The 20,562-nt window shown below is 46.6% G+C and overlaps 7 protein-coding genes across 7 annotated transcripts; 4 read left to right on the top strand and 3 right to left on the bottom strand.

Annotated features, from left to right (window-relative positions):
- Positions 1-105: 105 nt before the first annotated feature.
- Positions 106-1,752, bottom strand: EYB26_006916 (uncharacterized protein; the record flags this gene model as incomplete). The annotated part of the gene is made up of 3 exons (XM_054266189.1): positions 106-1,486; positions 1,545-1,596; positions 1,647-1,752. 3 exons carry the CDS (start codon positions 1,750-1,752, stop codon positions 106-108), a joined length of 1,539 nt encoding a protein of 512 aa, XP_054122164.1.
- A 771-nt stretch (positions 1,753-2,523) lies between these two features.
- Positions 2,524-3,801, bottom strand: EYB26_006915 (uncharacterized protein; the record flags this gene model as incomplete). The annotated part of the gene is made up of 1 exon (XM_054266188.1): positions 2,524-3,801. The coding sequence occupies one exon, from the start codon at positions 3,799-3,801 to the stop codon at positions 2,524-2,526; it is 1,278 nt and encodes a 425-aa protein (XP_054122163.1).
- Positions 3,802-6,642: 2,841 nt separating this feature from the next.
- On the top strand, positions 6,643-9,690 carry EYB26_006914 (uncharacterized protein; the record flags this gene model as incomplete). Its single annotated transcript, XM_054266187.1, has 3 exons — positions 6,643-6,955; positions 7,013-8,679; positions 8,731-9,690. The coding sequence occupies 3 exons, from the start codon at positions 6,643-6,645 to the stop codon at positions 9,688-9,690; spliced, it is 2,940 nt and encodes a 979-aa protein (XP_054122162.1).
- Positions 9,691-10,097: 407 nt separating this feature from the next.
- Positions 10,098-11,194, top strand: EYB26_006913 (uncharacterized protein; the record flags this gene model as incomplete). The annotated part of the gene is made up of 2 exons (XM_054266186.1): positions 10,098-11,044; positions 11,095-11,194. The coding sequence occupies 2 exons, from the start codon at positions 10,098-10,100 to the stop codon at positions 11,192-11,194; spliced, it is 1,047 nt and encodes a 348-aa protein (XP_054122161.1).
- A 2,463-nt stretch (positions 11,195-13,657) lies between these two features.
- EYB26_006912 (uncharacterized protein) lies at positions 13,658-15,275 on the top strand (the record flags this gene model as incomplete). The annotated part of the gene is made up of 5 exons (XM_054266185.1): positions 13,658-14,028; positions 14,102-14,183; positions 14,236-14,364; positions 14,420-14,747; positions 14,806-15,275. The coding sequence occupies 5 exons, from the start codon at positions 13,658-13,660 to the stop codon at positions 15,273-15,275; spliced, it is 1,380 nt and encodes a 459-aa protein (XP_054122160.1).
- A 1,099-nt stretch (positions 15,276-16,374) lies between these two features.
- On the bottom strand, positions 16,375-17,866 carry EYB26_006911 (uncharacterized protein; the record flags this gene model as incomplete). The annotated part of the gene is made up of 4 exons (XM_054266184.1): positions 16,375-16,413; positions 16,463-17,256; positions 17,314-17,686; positions 17,744-17,866. The coding sequence occupies 4 exons, from the start codon at positions 17,864-17,866 to the stop codon at positions 16,375-16,377; spliced, it is 1,329 nt and encodes a 442-aa protein (XP_054122159.1).
- Positions 17,867-18,222: 356 nt separating this feature from the next.
- Positions 18,223-20,515, top strand: EYB26_006910 (uncharacterized protein; the record flags this gene model as incomplete). The annotated part of the gene is made up of 2 exons (XM_054266183.1): positions 18,223-18,645; positions 18,692-20,515. The coding sequence occupies 2 exons, from the start codon at positions 18,223-18,225 to the stop codon at positions 20,513-20,515; spliced, it is 2,247 nt and encodes a 748-aa protein (XP_054122158.1).
- Between the last annotated feature and the right edge of the window lie 47 nt (positions 20,516-20,562).

The raw sequence follows: 20,562 nt of genomic DNA, 5'->3' as shown, positions 1-20,562 counted from the left end.
AATATACTCGCTATGGTATACATTAGGAGAAAAGGTCTCTCGGGAACTCCTTCGTTGGCCTTTAAATATTTTGAAGATCTAGAGATCGATTCACTTCTATACACATCAAGCATGATAATCACTAATCCTTTCTATGCCATCCTGTTCATCATATAAATCAGTATCCTCGTCATTCACAAACTCGAAACACATCGCTCTCCAATTCAGCTCTTTCCTCCAATGTAGACCGTAATATGTTTCCCTTTTTTGTGGCGGCTTCCCTCCATCTTCGTTGCCACCATCCTCCTCATCATTATTATCATTAGTAATATTTCCAGAGCTTTCGAGCTTTGCTCTGCTCGAAGACTGTGGGATCTCCATTGAGGCCAACCCCCCGGTGACAAGTCTACCCCGTCGCGGAAACGTGATTGCTCGAAACCGTGACAGTAGCATACCCATCGAGCACGCTAGACACGGTTCATGTGTGATGTATATATCCAAATCGGTGCAGAGATATCCACCCGCAGCTCGAGAAAGTATCCGGCCTGCATTTTGGTTGGTATGCGTATCTGTTTCAGTTATTGATGTATATTGTGACGGAGACGCCGGTCGACACAAATAATGCGACTCGAGCGGCGTAAGCGACGTGTTGCGTATAGATGCAGTTTTATCAGTGGCCATCGCAACTTTATCGTCCCTCCGTCTCGTAGCAACCATCTCAACCGCTCGCATAATAGCATGAAATTCAGGTCCGCCCTCACAATCGGCTTCATATACCCCCTCCCCTAGATTGTCCCTGCTCGCAAGCCCAGGAGCGCAATATCTCGCATCTCCTGCAACGGCTACAACGCCATTATCCCCTTCTTCATCATCCTCTGTTAGGGTAGCACCATTACTCCGCGAACTAGCCGCAATAGCAGGGTCAACGATAACAACCCCAATCCCCCTCCCTCTTCCCGCCCCTTTCGCTTCTCGCGCAACCTGGCCTGCCAGAGACAAATAATACCCCGCATTCGGCGCGATGCTCGTCTGCGTGACATTCAAGATCTTGGGCGGAGGCGCAATCATACCGCGTGGAGAGGCGGCGTTGAAGTTTGTAGGCCAGTATATTTTGGACCACGTTTCTGCTTGCTGGGAGTTGAAAGGGGGTTGGAGCGGGATTGTTACGCGGTGGATTGGAATTGATGCCTTCACTCCAGACTCATCATTTTGTGGGTTTGATGATATTGAAGAAGGAACGAATGGTGCTAGGAGGATCCTCAGTTGATCCGCCTCTGGTAATGGCGGTGGTATCAGGACGAATATCGTCACTTGTGGTGGTGGTGTTTGTGTTGATTCATTCTCTATTTCAGCACCATCTTCCGTAACTGCTGTTGGCAACGGAGTCTTCTCCTTCTCATTGTCGATCTGAGTCTTGATTGCATCCGGCAAAAATTCCCTCTTCGCGAATCTACGGAGATGCGTGAATGGAAGGTTTAGATCTTTCGGGAATGCCTTGTCGAGCACTCTTCCATCCAATGTTAGCTGTTATGTTCCTCGTATATAAAGTACTCGAAATAACATACTTGGTGACTTGTGAAGCACATTTCTGTATTATTTCAACAGTATATGCATCGCCTGGGCATATGTTAGAATTTATCCTTGAAACAACTTGGGGGAAAACGAACCGAATTCAAATGTCGGATTTGTCTCCTGCACTGTAGGAACAGACACAATATGTCCTTTCAACGGCTTTATTTTGGGCCCATTAGATTCTTGGGCAGACACATCCATAATGTCTAATTCCTTCCCATATCATGATCAGATAAGTCGATAATTTGTACTTCATTTGATACTGTACAGGGTTTGCGTGGGACTAATCCCGATCTAACCCGACTAGGTTTAGGTACCTAATGGTTAAAAGCTTGTCTTGGCTGTCAAAAAAAATTACTGAGAGGGATAACTGTTTAGTCTTCGTTCGGCTTCTTGGTATCGCGTTTTCTCATTTATCCAAGCCCCTTGAAGCTTCATGAATTGATCCTACGGACGCATCAATACCTAGATACACAAATAGATCAAGAACGAGTACCCGCAAGAAATCAATTTTTAGCTGCTCAGGCACACATCTAAATAACAGCCCTTATAACACAAATAGCTAACTACGTACTATGTTTTAGGTGCGGGGTAGTTTTGGGTGGTTTGGCGTAAAACCTTTTTTACGGAGACTGCAAGTAGAGGTCATATAAAGCACAAATAGATATTATCTGTGGTAATAATGCTGCTAAAAGTTCCACTACCCGATAATGCTAGTGATAAGATGAATAGATACAAGAAAGTAAGCCGGAAATACAAAATAAAAGTCGTACACTCATCTCGACAGAGTCCAGAAGTAAAACACGAAAGAGGAAAATAAGCCGCCCAGAACCTTTTTTGAGTCACCGTCCGAAAGAAATAGAAAGAAAACCAGGAACACCGGTAGATGATCTCTCTAGTTTCATGAGATGATGATAGTGATAAGAAAAAGAACCCCAGAGATATGCAATGATAAACGATCAAGTAATGATATTAGGTTGAAGGTGGAGTGGTAACAACACCCTCCATGTTGCCGGAAGTCGCCGATGCCAAATCAGATTCTTCCGGCTCTAGTGCGTATCCTTCGCATCGTTCGACAAGACTCAGGTAATAATCGACGAGCACTTCAGGCTGTGGAACGATTTTCCATTCCACGCGCCATAAAAAGTCCAGCTCGAGCATCGCCAACTCGGTGATTGTGATACCTCCAACCCGTGCATATGTCTTGTTCGTCCAGAAACTATCGCTGAGACCCTTGCTAGCAACCGTAGCGCTCGTAATCAAGAAACGATGAACCGTCAAGCTCGAAACAGTGAAGGCGGGGTATAGAGCACATAGACGATCGATATAATAAACCATGCTGAGAAGAATCGGAGGCGATAATGTCGCATGCGTCGTCAAACGCTGTAAATAGTCTCGTACCGAGATACGGGGCGGTGTCCGTGAGTGAAAACGAGTCAATCGGCCACCTTGTAAGGGGATGGTGTCATTGTACTGGATCAGCTCCATGATCATGCTAGAAATTAAAATCACGAGATCGTTCGGATGCACCAATTCATATCGTCGAGGTAACAGTTTGACGGTTGGTGCCGGCGGTCGTAATCGCTTCAGCCGACTCTGTTCTGTTTCTTCCCCATTTTGTTTTGTTTCTGCAACGGCGGTGGGACGCTCAGTAGCATCGGCCAGTTGACGTTTTCCTTTCACATCTGAGGGCGAAATGGCAATCACGCTTGTATCTGCATTGGTAGCGATTGGAACCTGAGGTGCAGCCTTCGGAGGCTGGGATTGGGATTTAGTCTGGGCTGGCTGAATCGGATCATGATTATTCGGATTGGTCGTATTATCATTATTGCTCGCATTAGTCGACGACTGGCGGGAGTCGCCCCCAAGGGTGTCTGGTCCAGCGGACATACAGCCGCGAGAATGATCCCCTGAGGGGCCCGAGGCGGGATCCTGCGAGGGAGGAGTGGCTACAGTGTGGTTTTTCAAGGCAGTGCGTAATTCCTCTATGCTGTGAGACAAAAGCGAGCGAGACGCGGAGCGACGATGCTGACGAAGGGCAGGGGACGAGGCAGAGTTGGCAACGGCGGCGGGGGCGGCGAATGGTGAGGGAGAATTGAAGCCTGAGTAAGGAGATACACGCGAGGACGCGGCAAATTGAGCAGCGGAGGCGCTTGTTGCACCAGGAGCAGAAAAATGATTAGGAGAGGAGCATGCCCCAGACTGGAAGCTTGCAGAGGACGGAGACGAGACGATCATGGCTCCTGGCATGTTTGCTTCGACTCAGCGGCCGCGATCCAGCCACGTGCCACACCAAATGACAGGGACGGAATAGCGCAGGATTCGACAGTCGCGCCACTAACCATTCTTGGTTTATATTGGCTGAATTATTGATTGGTTTGGTGCCGTTGATTTTATGGCGAACAGCTGGCCTGTCATATCTGTGCTCCGCTGTGTATCAGCGATAGAAATACGTAGGTCGGAAAAGAGACAAGAGGAAACGAGATAGACAGAGAGGGATGGAGGAAAAGCGGCATCATATATGAGCCCGCGCCCAGAGTCACGCACACAGCCAGTTTCTGACCCATATTCCCGTTTAGGTTTAGAAATGATTGGCTAGGGAGCCCACGAACGTCCAATGGAGCTGTCAGAGACTCAGTGCGATCGACTCTAGTCTCAAAGCAGTTAGGCTACATGCAAATTTTCTATCATACTTAAGCATACGTAAGGATTACCGTACCATCCCGCACTTTGCTGGGGATGCACGTACGGTATTGTCACGCAGGTCCATCACCGATGTGATCTGATCTGATCTGATCTGCCTGCCCAAGCTAGTCGTTCATGATAGCCCTAACTTGACTAAATGCTTGTACCCAATACCTTTCTATTGACAAAGAATGAAGCCACCCCCCCCCAGTCCAGTGGTTCAGCAACCCCAATTTGAAGGTGATCCGGGGTAACCTCTCAAGTAGCCAGTAGTTACTTGCCACCCGACATCACGTTTTACGTAACGTGCAGGCGAGGGCGTGCGTTTATGCCTGCTCTTTTGGGAAGAAGTTTGCTGTTGATGCACTAACCGTCTTAGTGGTAGCCTATTCCTGATTGAGATCTTATCAATCTACTGTGCCGGAGTGTCAAGTATCATACCTGGCATCATACCTGGTATCATGTACTTGTAGCATGTCGTCTGATCATGGATGGTCGGCTTCGCGGTCCGTCAGTTTGTAACAAACATGAAACATTTCCTTTCTGGGCCAAGTGCATGCATGCATCCAGTTACCTGCCAGGCTAATTCCTTGCAACCAAATTTGAATGCAAATTGAGTGTCTGAGACAACCTCGAGTTACTATGTAAATAGGCAGGACTAGACACAACCTTCTGTGGTTCCATGGATCGATCGATCGTCTCTGCACTGATGGAGACATCTGAAAAGTCACGCACCGGAACCAAGTCTCGCTCTCTGTCAAACCCATACTAGAGCTGCGCCATTGGAGACGACGTATTTAGCCGATTTGTCTCCCGCTATTGTTCTTGCTTTGTTTATACTAAATTGGAAAAGATATAGCCGCCTGGGAAGGCAGTGCGTTGACGCTTTCATAGATTTCAGAAAGACCTGTATTTGAAAAACGCTTAGATCGTACATGTAAACCGGAACAAATATCAGCCTGGGAAAATCAAGGCCCCTAAGTATTGACAAACTTACCAGGTCACGGCACTGTTCTTCCGATAGCCTGGAAAGCCTCGGAGGAGTCGATAGGCATACTGGGGAAGAGGACGTTATTACCCGAGGAAATTCGATCTATGGCTGCCGCGACATCTCTGTTGGATACATTCAAAGAGAAAATAGAAACTCGTTTTACATTCGTGATTATGCCATGCTGGAATCCCGACTTGTGTCTCTTGAAGGGATGTTGCCAAGTACAAATATGGAGGCGCTGCGCTTGATTGTTTGTCTTTGAGTTGGATGGTAGGTAGTGGGGACCTTGTTAGTGTGGAGATTCCAGCTTTGAGGGTGACGTTGGCAAAGGATCGAGTGGGATGTACAATTCACTCCTATATTATTCTTTTGTTGTTGTTGTTGTTGTTGTTGTTATTCACTTTGATGTTCAGAGTGATCAGTTACTTCAGTCTGATAGTAGTTTCGTTGGTTTTCCCTAAATCTGATACACCGGCAATAGAATGGAGCGGCTTCAGGCTTTACTGACCGAGTGCAAGAAAAGTGAGTTGATCTTTTAGAAAATGTGATTCAGACTGCTACACCAAATAGATAGCTAAAAAAAAGATATGAAAAGTAAAAAACGAAGAGTCAAGGAAATGCAGCAAGTGGCTCAGCCGGCCATGGAATGGTTGTGGGAACCGGCGTAAGTTAGATAGAATCTACCACATGCGCCCTCTACGCACTTGACATAGTGCTTGACATAACATGCCCACCACACTTGTTGCTGTCAAATCCATGAAGTTTGTAACAAATACTGATGAAGAATAGAATCATATAAAGGCTATCAAACAATCAGCCAATCAAACACCGGTGGTGTTATTGACGGTGCTCGGGGCCCAATGCCGATAAACTAGCTCTGACACGTGACTCAGGCTATGTAATTACGCTGCAAAAACGGGTTTACCCGTGAAAATAAGTTGTAAAGGCATCGAAGTGTTACATCTTGCCGGTAAGATACCGTATTGATAGAGCTCTTGCCAAGAGATCGAGACCGCATAAAGCAAGTAGTGGCATGTATCATCCATGTTTGCGGACCAGTACCAACCCTCGTTCATTATCAACCACAACTTATGTTGATATTCTAGACGCACAAGATTGCTTTGGAAGATTAATTTGGGCGCGAATTACAATCTCCAGCTTTCATCAATAGTCACCTGCACGACATCACCAAGTACCTACCATATATTTGCCATTGTCACTTTCACATCTCCGGTACACCGTTGATTACTATCAGTTCAACCTCAACTTACTATCTCCCAACGCATCGAGACCAACCTGTCCCTCTAGTCGCGAATCTCAGCAACAAGATAACTAGCTCATCGGAGCACATTCCACCCATCTCTCGATCTAACGATCGACAACGTTCACAGGAATAAGAAGCGCCTCGTCACAAGATGGCCCGGGATGAGGGGCCGCTGCTCAATCGATTACTAAATTCCACTTCCGTCTCCGAACAAACGGCAGCATTGCGGGCGTTGAAGCATGAAATAATCGGACACGATCAGAGGAAGGAGAGATGGGTCAGTTCAGGCATTGTGCCGATATTGTCGCGGATTCTGGAATGCTTGTCACGGGAAGAATATGATGCCAGTAAGGAAGTCATGTCCGATGGACAACGGGGAGGGGATTACACAAGTAGGGCGTCGATGACGGAGGATCAAGAACTTTGCTTGCAGGCTGTCATTATCACAGGAAGCTTGGCTCAAGGTAAACGAACCCTGCCTGACTTACATCTATGGAACTCGAAAGCTAACAGCAGATAAGGTGGTCCAGCTTTTATCTCGCCCATCATGGCCAGCGAAGCCATTCCTTCCATGCTTGCCATTATCTCGTCACCTGATTGCCCGCAGTCACTTACAGTAGCTATTCTCAAAACGCTAAGCAACATTGCGGATCGCTACCCACTACAAAATATAAACTGGCCTCAAGATAACCGGCTGGCAGAGATACTGTTCGCTCCTGACTCTATTGGATGTTTTGCTCGTATAATTGCCCAATGCTCGTCCTCTACGACAACACAGACATGCGCAACTCTTGCCGCGAATATTATCACCAGACTATGCACTGAGGAGACCCACAAGGCTGCTCTTGCGGAATACGGTGTTTTAGATGCCTTGGCATTGAAGATTGCGTCTTTTGTCGTGGCTCAAGGATTCGTACTGCCTGGTGCAGAGAACCATCTCGGTGAAGACGGATCATTGCCCACGCTCCCACAGCCAATTCCACCAGCAGCCAAATTGGGGCCAATCCTGCGTGCGACTTCGATCATCGTTGAGAATTCAAAGTGGCGTGCAGAGCATTTCCTCTCATCACCGGGTATTGTCACCGTGTTTCCGGGACGGCTACCGGAGTTCTCGCCTACGGACATTAAGAAGAATCCATGGGGAATGCCGTATCTGTCAGGATCGGCTGTTCCTCTCCAGAACCATACGAACCCTATGGACGCTTTACTGCCCGTTGTCCCCCTTGCGCAAAACAATGCTTCTACAAATTTCCCCCCTCTAGTCCCGATTGGGTCGTTTCATAAGCGCTCACTCTCATTCTTAGAAGCGCCTCCGTATGAAGAAGACGAGAGTGCACTTGTGCCTTGGCTTTTCCACATGGTCAGAACGGAGAACGGTATGTCTCGTGTGATGGCAGCTCGTCTAGTTACGGATCTGTTCAGACTTGGACTCGCCAGAAAGCATCGAATTCCCATGTTCAACTACCTGGTAACTCCGTTATTACTGAGGATGCTTGACAAGGACTATGATTTCAGGGACGAGTCAGACCCTGACTTTGATGGTATGATTCCAACGGCACTCAGCCTGAAAGAGGAAGTACCATCCATCATCGCTGCATTGGTCATGGACACGCAAGAATTGCAAAAGCATGCCGTTGAAGCAACCGCTATCAAAATTCTCTCTCAACTTCTCAAAGAAACCTACAACCCACGCTCCGAAAATGGCAAGCCCATGTGGTACGCCGAAAGCAAAGACAAAGATATGTTATCTGCAGTACCAGCCGCTCTTCAATTAGGACCCGTTGGCTACAGTCCGATGACCTGTCATATAATGCGATTCCGAGAAGGTATTTTACGGGCGTTGGCAGCGCTTGCGCCATTTAGAGATGAGTATCGAAAAGCAATCTGTGAGAACGGGGTTGTCCCTTACATAATCGACTCTCTCAAGCCACGACCACCTCTAGAAACACAGGAGACCACAGGAACAAAGAATACCGCTGCAGATGGCAACTCTATACCTACTCTACTTGCAGCGTGCGGTGCCGCCCGGGCCCTTACACGTTCCGTTAGTGTACTTAGAACGAGTTTGATTGACGCTGGAGTCGCCACCCCTCTTTTTGAGTTGATCAAACATCGAGATATTGAGGTACAAATTGCAGCGACATCGGTGATATGCAACATTGCGTTGGATTTCAGTCCTATGAAAGAGGTGCGTACACTCTCTTTTGGAATCATAAAACATGAGCTAATGCAGACCCAGGCAATAATATCTGCTGGTATCCTTCCCATCCTTTGCGACCACGCCCACTCCAATAATACGAAACTTCGCTTGGAATCACTGTGGGCTCTCAAGCATATTGCATATAACTCAACAAATGACATTAAAAACAAGATCGTGACTGGTCTTGGTGCCCCGTGGCTAGCAGAAATCATGTCAATGGATCCCACCAGTAAACGAAGTCTTGCGGCAGATTTCAAGATGGGCATGGGAACATCCAACTCGGCCGGTGAGAAGGTTGATTTACTCAATCCGATGGAGGACGCTTCAAGGGCCGAAGAATCAAGAGACAATGCACTAGCCGGGGATAATGGTTTTGATGCTCTTCTCGCAGACCCAACTCGTCGGAAGAAGCTGGCCATGAGCGGGGAGATTGATCAGTCAAGACAGGCGAGACAAGATGATATCGCGGTACAAGAGCAAGCGCTAGACTTGGTCCGGAACATTATGTGCGGCAACGGTGCAGCCGAGATTGTTGACTTCTTTCTGGCCGAAATCGGCCATCTTGAGTTCTTAAACATACTGGCAGAAAAGATGCGTCCCAGACCGAATCCCACTCGGCGCGACACAGCGGCTAATCCTCCTCCTCCACCCATACCAGCCGAGATTCTTGTTGCAGTTACCTATGTACTCGTCAACCTTGCAGCGGGACCACCCAAACAACGAGATCTTCTATTCACGCACCGCGAGCTACTCAAGAACTTGATGTGGCTATTTGAGCATCCCAACCGCGTCGTCCGAGTAAACTGCGTCTGGGTGGTAATCAACCTGACATATGAAGACGACCAAAGCGATCGTCAGGCTTCCTACGAACGAGCAGTAAAGCTCAAATCACTTGGCGTGATTGATCGGCTTCGCAGCGTCGAAGAAGATTCGGATTTGGATGTAAGAGAACGAACAAAAACAGCTCTGCATCAAATCCGTAAATATATGAATGTATAGAGCTCTTTGGTTTGAGTCTCATTTGCTTTATTTTTCGACTTGTTTTGACTATAATGTTTACTACTCATTCATGTACATGGGAAGAAACGTCTTTTATTCATGCGATAGTTGGTATTAGGTTTACATTCTTGGCATCGGTGAGCGAGGGTATTGTTTATACATAGGTACATCTAGCAATTGTAACGCGATATTATTCTACACTATGCAGTATTTTGGATATTCGTTTGTATCTCGTAGTAATAGGTTGTCGAGATAAGCTTGAGTACCTTACATGCCCCGCAAACGTCATGAGACCCGCGCTCATCAACGTTTCTATACAAGTATGCAACTTTGATAATTTGACTTTCACTTCGTCAAGTTCAACTCTTGATGAACTGGGAAAGTTATAGAAAAAGACGAAAGAAACAATGTCACCAGTCCCCCAATCCATCCTCCGTGCGCTGTCTCTTCCCAATCTCGATCCATCAAAAGCCACTCTATCAACGTCCGGCCTAGGATCAGGCTTCTCCAACACAGGACGTATCACAGTATTTCTACCAAGCAATGGCTCATCCGAAGAAGAAGAAGAAGAACGACAGTACTTTGTCAAAACATCCCCCGACGGAAAAGAGATGTTTGAAGGCGAATTCGCCTCGTTGAATGCTATTGCCGATGTTGTGCCTGGTTTCTGTCCCAGGGCTTTGGGATGGGGTTCTTTAGAAGACAACAAAGGCTATTTCCTGGTTACTGAGTTTCTGGATTTATCAGGTCGCCCTCGCTCTTCTGGTACGGCGAAATCGGAAACGGGTTTTGCGCAGAGGTTGGGAAAGTTACATAGTACACCTGCCCCTTCATCCTCTTCATCGACGGGGAAGAAATATGGGTTTCCAGTACCTACATACTGCGGAAATACGCGCCAACCCAACAGCTTTCACGACTCGTGGGAAGACTTTTACTCGAATGAGAGATTACTCATGATCCTGAAAGAGTCCGAGAGGAAAAATGGCTCAGATGCCGGACTACGAGATCTAGTCACCAAGACCGCAGAGAAGGTCGTCCCACGGTTACTTGGCGACGACCACCTAGGTTACGATCGAAATGGCCAGGGAGAAGGGATATACCCCGTCGTCGTCCATGGGGATTTGTGGAGTGGGAATGCAAGTCACGGCCGAATCGTTAGATCTTCTTCCACCGAAAACGAAGGAGGAGGTTTAGTATATGACCCCTCGGCTTGCTATGCGCATAATGAATATGAGCTGGGGATAATGCATATGTTTGGTGGTTTCGGGAAGGCATTTTTTGATGAGTATCATTCTATTGTCCCTAGGACAGAGCCGGTGGAGGAGTATGAGGATCGGGTGAAGCTTTATGAACTGTGAGTCTCTCTATCTTCTCAACATCGCCGTTGCTGACTGGTCTGTCTAGGTATCATCATTTGAATCATCATGCTATCTTTGGAGGTGGGTATAGATCTGGTGCTGTTTCGATTATGAGTGAGTTGATTGATAAATACGGACGTGGTTAGTTGTTTAAATATATATTGAGCGAATCGAGAGCCGTTGATTGACTGGCGTTTGCTGTATCTTAGATTTAAAGTACCTTTTTCTTCCCGCAGACCTTACTCAATAAACCAAGAATATTTGCTAAAGTTTTTTTTTTTTCAAGAAACGATCATAATTGATCAAAATGTCTGGTCTGGTTGATACTTGATACTTGATACTTGATAGTTGGAGAATGCGCACGGACCAGTACCGTCCTTCACCGCCTGATGACTAGACCCACCTGATGACTGATTTTTGTAGAAATCGCGAAAAATCGCGAATAATTCAAAGCGCGATATATCAACCAATATGGCTTCATATGAGCTCGCACTTGAAGCGTTACGCTCCTTGAAGCCGGACGAAAAGCCTAATATTAGTTTAGTTGCAAGAACATACGGTGTCAACCAATTAAATCTTTCAAAGCGTTTCCGCGGTGTTACAGGCTCAAAAGAAGCACAATATAATAATCAACGATTACTGAGCAAGCAGCAATCGAGAACGCTTATAAAATGGATCAATCAACTCACTGAGCGCGGCCTGCCACCTACGAATTCCATGTTGGAGAACTTTGCAAGGGAGATATCTGGTAAAGAGCCTGGCAAAAACTGGGCCTCACGCTGGCTCAAGGCTCATTCGGATAAGGTCATTTCTCGCTATTCCAAAGGCCTCGATTCGGATAGAAAGAAGGCAGATTCAGCATACAAATACACATTATATTTTGAGCTTATTGGCCGGAAAATCGAGCAATATAACCTCACGCCAGACCAAATTTATAATATGGATGAGAAGGGCTTTATGCTTGGTGTAAGCACAAAAGAGCGAAGAATCTTTACCCGGCGCAAATATGAGCAAGGAGGATATAAGCAACACCTACAGGATGGAAACCGGGAATGGATAACTACAATTGGCTGTATTTGTGCCAATGGAACCGCTATATCGCCTGCTCTTATCTATATGGCCAAATCAGGTAATTTGCAGGATTCATGGCTTCAAGATTTTGATGCTGAGCAACACCGCTGTTTCTTTGCAACCTCAGAGTCAGGATGGACCAATAATGAGGTCGGATTCGCCTGGTTGGTCAATGTTTTTGATAAAGAGACCAAATCTCAAGCAAGCCGGGGATGGCGCTTGCTTATCCTAGATGGCCATGGCTCCCACGTCACAATGCGCTTTATTGAATATTGTGATAAAAATAGAATCTTATTAGCAATTTTCCCAGCTCATTCAACACATACTTTGCAGCCTCTTGATGTCGCTATTTTCTCACCTCTTTCTACGGCTTATACGGAGCAACTGAGGCGCTTTATAAACGATTGCCAGGGCTTCACCCGGCTTACAAAACGGGACTTTTTTAGGCTTTTTTTGGGCGAGTTGGGAGGCTACTTTTACAAGCGAGAATATACTCTCAGCGTTCAAGCATACCGGTTTATGTCCCTTCAATCCGGACCTCGTTATACAGAAATTTACTAAGAAAATCGAGAGCCGGCCCTCATCTAGCGATTCTGGAGCTTCAATTATTCCCGCTGAGGATTGGAGACGGCTTCGGAAGCTTGTACAAGGCGTTTTTGAGGATTTATATGATCAAAAAGCGATTCAACTCAAGGATACGGTGCTCCACCTTTCTACAGAGAATATTCTACTCAAAAATGAGATTGCAGGTCTACAAAGAGCCCTCATTCATTCGAAAAAGCGCTCAACCAAGGGGAGGGCTTTATTATTCGATATTCCTACAGAAAATGAAGGTGGAGCACTTTTTATGAGCCCGTCAAAGGTGCAGCAAGCGCGGGATAATATACTCAAAAAGGATGAGCAAGCCGCGCAGGAGCAGGCTCGTAAAGATGATAAAAAGCTTCAACAAGAGCTTACAAAGCAAGCCAAAGAGCAAGAAAAGGCTGAAAGAGCTCAAATCCGGCAAGAAAAGCAAGAACAGCGCCTGCAAGAGGCTACGGAAAAACAACGCCTTAAGGACGAGCAAGAACTCGCTAAGTTAGCTCATTTACAGCTTCAAAATGATGTTCTAGCAACTCCAAGTGCTCCAAAAAGAGCAAAAAAGCAAGTTTCCAAGCAAGTAAAGGTAAAAGCGCAGCCTGAGGCTCATACAGAGGATAATGGGGTGGTTGTTACTACAAATCGTAGGGGCCGCGCGATCCGGCCCCCTGCGCGTTTTCGGGACTAATTTTTATGCTTGTTCGATTCCTTATATCTTATTTAGTGCTACACCAGAAATTTATTATAATTTATTCTTATATGGTGTTGTAAAGCTTCAAAATATTTTATATAGTAACCCGTCAAAATCAGTCATCAGGTGGTTCTAGTCATCAGGCGGTGAAGGACGGTATCCATTACGGTATCAAAGGCGAACCCGTGATTTCGATTTTTATGACAACCATTCATCCCATCATCTTCACCAGGACAACAACTAAACATAAAAAAATAAATAATAAACAATGGCAGGGCACCACAATCGCCAAAGAAGAGGCGGCGGCGGCAATCATCCTGCTGGCCGAAATAATCCTCACAACCGTCCACACCACCATGGGCCTCCTCCTGCGCACGCATCAGCCATACCAGCAACAGAAGACCAAGGCCACAAAACGTCGCCTCAACAACAGCAACATCAGCAACAACCGCCCACAGGACCAAGGGCAATGCAAATACCGAATCCGCATCCGTCTTTTATTCAGGTTGCGAAGCCGTATGTTTTTGAACATACGATCCAGGAATGTCTAGCGGCGATTGAAGTTGATCCGCAACGCGAAGATGATATTCGAATTTCTGGCGTGACGTGGATTGATAATGTTCGCAAAGCGCTTCGACTGTATGGGTTTATGCCGTCTCAACTGTTGGAATGAATTGATCAAAATCGCTGACTCTCTTTTTTTTTTTTGCAGACCCGTGAGAACGTATAATACTGCTTGTGTGTACTATCACAAGTTCAGACTTGTTCATCCTGACAGCCAGTACAGTTATATGGTGAGTTTTTTCTGCATCTACATATTCAGTTCGGATTATTGACTCGTTCAAGGATGCTGCAGCGGCGGCTTTATTCACCGCCTGTAAAATTGAAGATACTCTCAAAAAGAGTCGCGATATCGTATGCGCCGCATATAATCTGAAACTTCCTCCCTCAGAGCAAGTATCTTCTGACGATGCCGTAAGCTTCTCTCCCCTTCTGCTTCAAATAATTGATCGGTCATTAACTTGCTCAGATATTTGACCAACACTCCCGAGGAGTCATCATCCTCGAAAGACTAATGCTAGAAGCATCCGGCTTCGATTTCCGCAACCGCCACCCTCAAAAACTGCTCGTCAAACTTCTCAAGCAATACGGCTTGAAAAAAGAAGATGAAGTCGGGATGGTCGCTTACTGCGTCTCTCTCGATTTGTATCGCACATTTGCGCCTTTGAAGCAGACCACGGGTACCATGGCGTTTGCATGTCTGGAACTGGCTTCACGTCTGCTTAATGCTGGATTAGAAGATGTCGAAGCTGGAAAAGGATATGAGAGTTGGAAAGTGGGACGTGCTGAGGTGATGGGTATGTCCTTTCTCTCTTCTGCAGACTTTTAGTAAAAGCTTACGAGACGGACAAACAGAAACACTGCTGGACTTGCTTGATCTATACATTCATCATCGTTCGTCCACCGTCGTCGGTCCCGAGTACCCACTTGAAGCCTTTTTAGCAATCCGCATCCCGCTCAACAAGCAGAGCGAAGACGAAGGACTACCACGATTCACCCACTGGCGAGATACCAGACTCGCCACTGCCAACGCCAAAGCAACCAACGGCATTGGTCCCAGTCCCGGCCCCAAACACGGCAAACATAACAAAAACAAAGGCAAAGGCAAAGACCAGCGAGACCGAGAATTCGAGAATGCAGCAGCAGCGGCTGGTCCTCCGCCAAATCCACTTACACCGGTATCTGCGAATGGCGAGAAACCGGGTCTGAGTGATCGAGGCCGTGATGGCACGGTACGGTTCATGTTGGATATTAAACGCGCAGAGGCGGAGAAGAAGGTTGTTTCGAGCTATTTCAGGGATACTATGGAGGAGGTTGAGGAGTGATCCATCATCATTGAGTTCGTTGCATTGGTATTCTGAGGTTGACGGAGTCTCCTGGTCTGATCTGGTCTGGTCATCTTTCGTCTTTCGGCATTTCGTATCTGGATTGGTTGCATTTGTTCAGGACATACGCATTTATAGATGGGTCTTTCCTTTTTTTGTTGCTGGTTCCTCGAGTGGTTTTCGAGTTGTTCACATATTGATTGAGTGATACCCCCTTCCTTCACATTTCAGCTCTTTCCCTGGTGTTTCTCAAAAGCTCCCTGCATCTCTGCAGACGTATCGTTTTCGTTGTAGTGTAGATAAAATGGAACCGACATACCTGTTCTCTCAAGTTTCTTGAATCTTTCTTGACTTCACCTACGTAGGTAGACAAAAGTCAACAGAACGAAGACACAGTCAAATGGAAAAAATAAATAAAATCATTCCAATAGATACTAAAAATTAACCCAATAAATATAATACTAATACCAATACTAAAATGCCAACATCCATCCCATTTTGTATAGAAACAGAAACAAAACAACTCGAGCTTTCGACCATTTATAAAACCCGTAGTCCCATCGAAATCAGAGGTCCATCCCAGAAAAGTGCACAGAGAATAAAGTCCAAAGAGGTGTACAATCATGACCAGGAGTAGAAAAAGTCAGAAGGAATACAGCAAATAGAGACAGAACTTCTTCTCTCCCTTGTAGAGGGTCCGTCCTTGCCGCGAGAATCAGATTTCCTGATCTGATTCAGGAGGAATTGAAGTAAAGACACGAGCGAATCCTAGAAGGACAAAAAGGTTGAGTCGATGATTTATCGGCTAAGGTGGTAGCACGGAGGCGCGCTATATCCCTTCTCCTACCTGCAGGATCGGCTCGGATGAAGATGAATAGGACAAAAAATATTGTTTGCAAGAGTAAGGCCGTTGTCGTCAATATTTTGTTCAAAAACGCCCTCAATGCACACTAAAAGCGATTGGGCTGATGACTTTTCATGAGATTAAAATATGTAAGATTCGGATTTGTACGCCGTTTTTCGAAGTCAAAAAAGTTCCAATCCGGGAAACGTTGAGGTTTCCGTACAAATCACGTCAAGAAGAGGGTTATTCCCGGGTCTATCGCCTGAAAAGCTCGCCAGTTATACATTCAAGAGCCTGATAAACATTAGCAAGGGGCCATTAAGTGCTTGGTAAAAGAACGTACCGTCTCTGTGACAACACCTTGGTTATACAAGTATTTACCAAGTCCACGGACAACCTCGAGCTGCTCCTCGACCGTCAAGCCATTGATTGCAGTCTCAATGACATCTCCAACACTGGCCTTGTGAAGCGCAATGAAGCTTTGGTAGTACATAAACGCAAAGAATCCCATGATGAATTGACAATCCATGCGGTCGGTGATACCGCCGTGTCCCGGAATGGACTCGCCAAAGTCCTTGATTTTGAACGTGCGCTTCAGGCCAGATGCGAAAAAGCCGCCAAAGGGCGCAATCAGAGATGCAAATGTTGCAAAAACAAGAATGTGGAACTGCATCGGCGCAACACGAATCGTTGTGGGCAGAAGAGGCCAATCAGGCAGGTGATATGTGGTCGGGATGAAGACTGGGTTGACGGTGCATTCTAAGCCAGTCACAACATTGGAACCTAAGTCCGTTACGGGGCAAATAAAGTATTTATACTGCATCAGAATGTTGGTCATGAAGTAGCCAAAGATGATGGTGCAAATCCATGCCCCAATGAAACCCTCAACTGTTTTCTTTGGCGATAGCTTGATAAGCTGCGTCCGACCGAAGGTGATACCGCAAACATATGCAAAGATATCGTTCGTAATGACGAGAGATGCCGGGAGGAAGAACCAGATCATGCCCTCGAAGATGTTGTTCATGATGAAATGGGCTTGAACGACGATCAGATACAGCGCCATGTGGGTCCAAGCAAATTGGGTGAATTGAAAACGATAATGGCCTTTTTGCAGCGTGGCCACGAAGAAGACGAAGCCTATAAACGTTAGCTTTGTTCGCCGTGCTCACTCTAGATACGTTGCCGGTGACTTGCCGAAAACGTAAAGCATGAAACTAAGGAAACGATGGTGGGTTGCGAATGGCAACAGTATCCGATCAACCAACAGAATATGTTTGAAATAGTAGATGACACTTTCTCCGTAAAGAAAGTACATGGTTGTAGCCAAGAAGTACCAATTCAGTGATTTCGTAAAGCGGAGATTCCTGCCTTTGCTGGGGACATTTGCAATCGCAATAACCTCCTTGAAGGAGATAATCTGGACGGCGGTAACGATGGCAATGAGGTATATGTGTCCAGAGAACATGGCACTGAAGAACCCGGCAATCATGACAAAGGTCCATATCGTTCGAGTGATGAAGGTCTGTTTCTTTTTTTCGTAGTCCGAGAGAGCCGGAGCGTCGGAGGTCTGCGCTATTATTAGCTTGATCGTCACATCGATTGCGCCCTAGAGTCGAGAATTCACCTCTTGTTGATTGCCTTCATCTTTGCTGGCTGATGTCTCGCCATCGCTCACTTCTGAAAAACTCGACCGCAAGGCCTGGTCGCCATTCGAGCGATGGGGAAACCTAACATTTCTTCGGCCCATTATGGAGAAATTAGAAGGAAGGAGTAGATGTGTTCTGCGCTGTCACGGACGAAAATAACAAAGTATTTAGCTTCGCGACAGATGCAGACCAAATCAAGAGAAGTGTAGGGTGAAGGATGAAGGGGGATGAAGAAAGAGTGTGAGTGTTGTGTTTCGTGTCCACTGGGGGAGATGGAGGCAGTCGACGTCAGTTAAAACTGAGGAGCCTTGGTTGGTTCCTCCGGTGCGACAAGGCTTGGCGCCGGCGGGTGAATCTCGTGCGGAGCGCGGAGTTTACCCTAAACAGTTGCATTTCCAAACAAACGAACATCAAGCGAAAGACTTGATTCTAATGGCACCATTCAGAGGCTGGTGGAATGGACAGCGATGACGAGTTCCTCGACGATGGCCTTGACTTTGATGCAATCCCCGCAGGGACACTGCTTCAACTCGAGCAAAGCGCCTGGCAAGCTACTCAACAAGCACCGCAGCCCGGCGGACGAACCCAGAGCACCAGTGTTCAGACGAACAGAAATCATTTGAATCACGATTTACGATACAGTGCTCCTCCACAGCGCCAGTCGGGCTTCTATGGAGATGTTGAGGTTATCGATCTGGACGCCGATATTCTAGACAACGACGAACCGTTGGAAGATGTCGTCGATTCGAACCCGCGGGTTGCTCAGAATGTGCTACATGGTCGCGCCCCAAGTCAGAGGGAATATACACCGGTTCAAACACGATACGTCCAGCCTGTTCAGCACAACCATGACCATGAGATAGGAGCGAGGATTGAGGAGGTACGTATTCTAAACTTATGGAGTGAAGCAAAGCTAACGACGCTAGTTTTCACGCCAATATGATGCGATTAATGAACAGTTAGCATTAGCGAGAGAAGACGCGACCAAAAAAGCCGGCGAGGTGGCTATACTACGGGCTAACCTTACCAAACAAGCAAAAGAATTCGAGCGCACGATTGCTTCCCTCCGAACTCAATTAACGGACCTTACAACGAAGAATAAAGGCGTACAGCAAGCAGCCATTGACGATCGACAAAAACTTGAAACAGAGAATTTGTTTCTGAGAGAAGAGCTACGGGACGAAACACTGCGAGTCAACAATCTTCGTGCAAAGAAAAGAACGGAAGCACCCCAAACACCTAGAAAACAGAGAACACTCCCCTTTCGCGATGGCTTCGATGACGACGAAATTGGAGTCCTGTCTCCCACAAAGTCCTCCGGTGGACGATCGAAACGAGGAACGCCGACTGTATCTGGGAAACGAAAGCGCAAAGTCAGCGACGCTCCAATACCTATGGCACCTCTCCAATTAAGCCAGGAGATTGGGGCTATGGATGCTGAAACACTGGCATTGAATTCCATGGACACCGTTGCCGATGAAAGACAGCATGTTCCAGGAGAAGGCATTGAAGAAGGGTTCTACATGACACAGATCTTGAATCACAGAAACCATCCCAATTCGGAGAGTGATTTAGAGGTGATGGCTGGGCTAGCATTTCCATCCGAACCGGATCGAAAGATTTCCTCCATCGTGTTGGAGACAATGAGTGGGGTGACGTCCAACTACGCTGTGAAATATGCTCATTGCCTAATACAGCTGTGGGATCGTGCTCTTGTAGAAAAGTTCTACAAAGTTATACCCGTGTTTATGGCTTCAATCAAGTTCATTCTCCTGCTCGACTTATACTCGATTAGTCCACAGCTTATCACCGAATTGGCTGGTATCCTCCAGGCATCGATCTACGTCAATGCGGCCACCCGCTTTGAACATTCTGCGGTGTCCTCGAAAGTCAAGGGCGAAAGTCGAAGGACGCCTCAGACAGTCCTACATACAGATGTCGACTCGACCTTTGCGTTAGAGATCATGTATCTCTTAGCGCTGGCTTGTCGACAAGATGACGAATCTCACGAACATTTATGGCGCAATATACACTTTGATATATTATTGATGACTTTGAACGACCACCAACCTCTACAGGATATTGTCCTATCACTCAAAATTCTATCAACAAGTCTCCGACAAAACTCCTTTGGGACAATACTGCCCACCGAGGAAGAACAACGACAGGTCGAATTTCACTTCATTGAGCGTGTCACGTGTCTTCTCTTTCAGCGCATCGAGCCCGATGAAGGCGAAGAAGACTATCTTCCACTACAAATCTGTCAAATGCGGTTAGAAGCTCTCACTTTTCTAGAGATGATCACATTCTACAGCTTTGATATGATGGCAGACGCTAGCAAAACCGCCATCATCTCCTACCCATTAGTCCTCCCACGTCTTTTTCGAACGTTATACGACGAAATGGATCGTCTATACACCCTGTGTCCAGAGCACAGTATCCGAACAGCTCTCATCAACCGACTGATGCACTTGATATTCAAGCTTATCCGAAGCGGTGGTGGCAAGGACCTTCATGAAGGGTTATCGCGTTTGAGTGGCACAAAGCAGAAGCATCGACTTGTGCTGTCTCGACTGGCGTTCAGCGAAGGCCAATTTTTAGAGTCTGGCATTACTGAGGAGACGATGGAGATGGCTCGTCAGCTGCTCGAGGAAGAAGATATGAGTCCTGAGGAGGCTGAGGCGCTATTTGATGCTTTTCCGTCGGGGGGGCGATTAAGTGGGAGGGAGGGTACACAGGTTGAGCAGTGATATATATGTATGCAGAGTTAGAACAATCTATGACTGTACGATTAGAA

The sequence above is a fragment of the Talaromyces marneffei genome, chromosome 5 (genome assembly GCF_009556855.1).
Source record: "Talaromyces marneffei chromosome 5, complete sequence".
Classification (NCBI taxonomy): domain Eukaryota; kingdom Fungi; phylum Ascomycota; class Eurotiomycetes; order Eurotiales; family Trichocomaceae; genus Talaromyces; species Talaromyces marneffei.
Note: the sequence above shows the minus strand (reverse complement) of the source record. Positions and strands in the feature narration are given on the sequence as shown.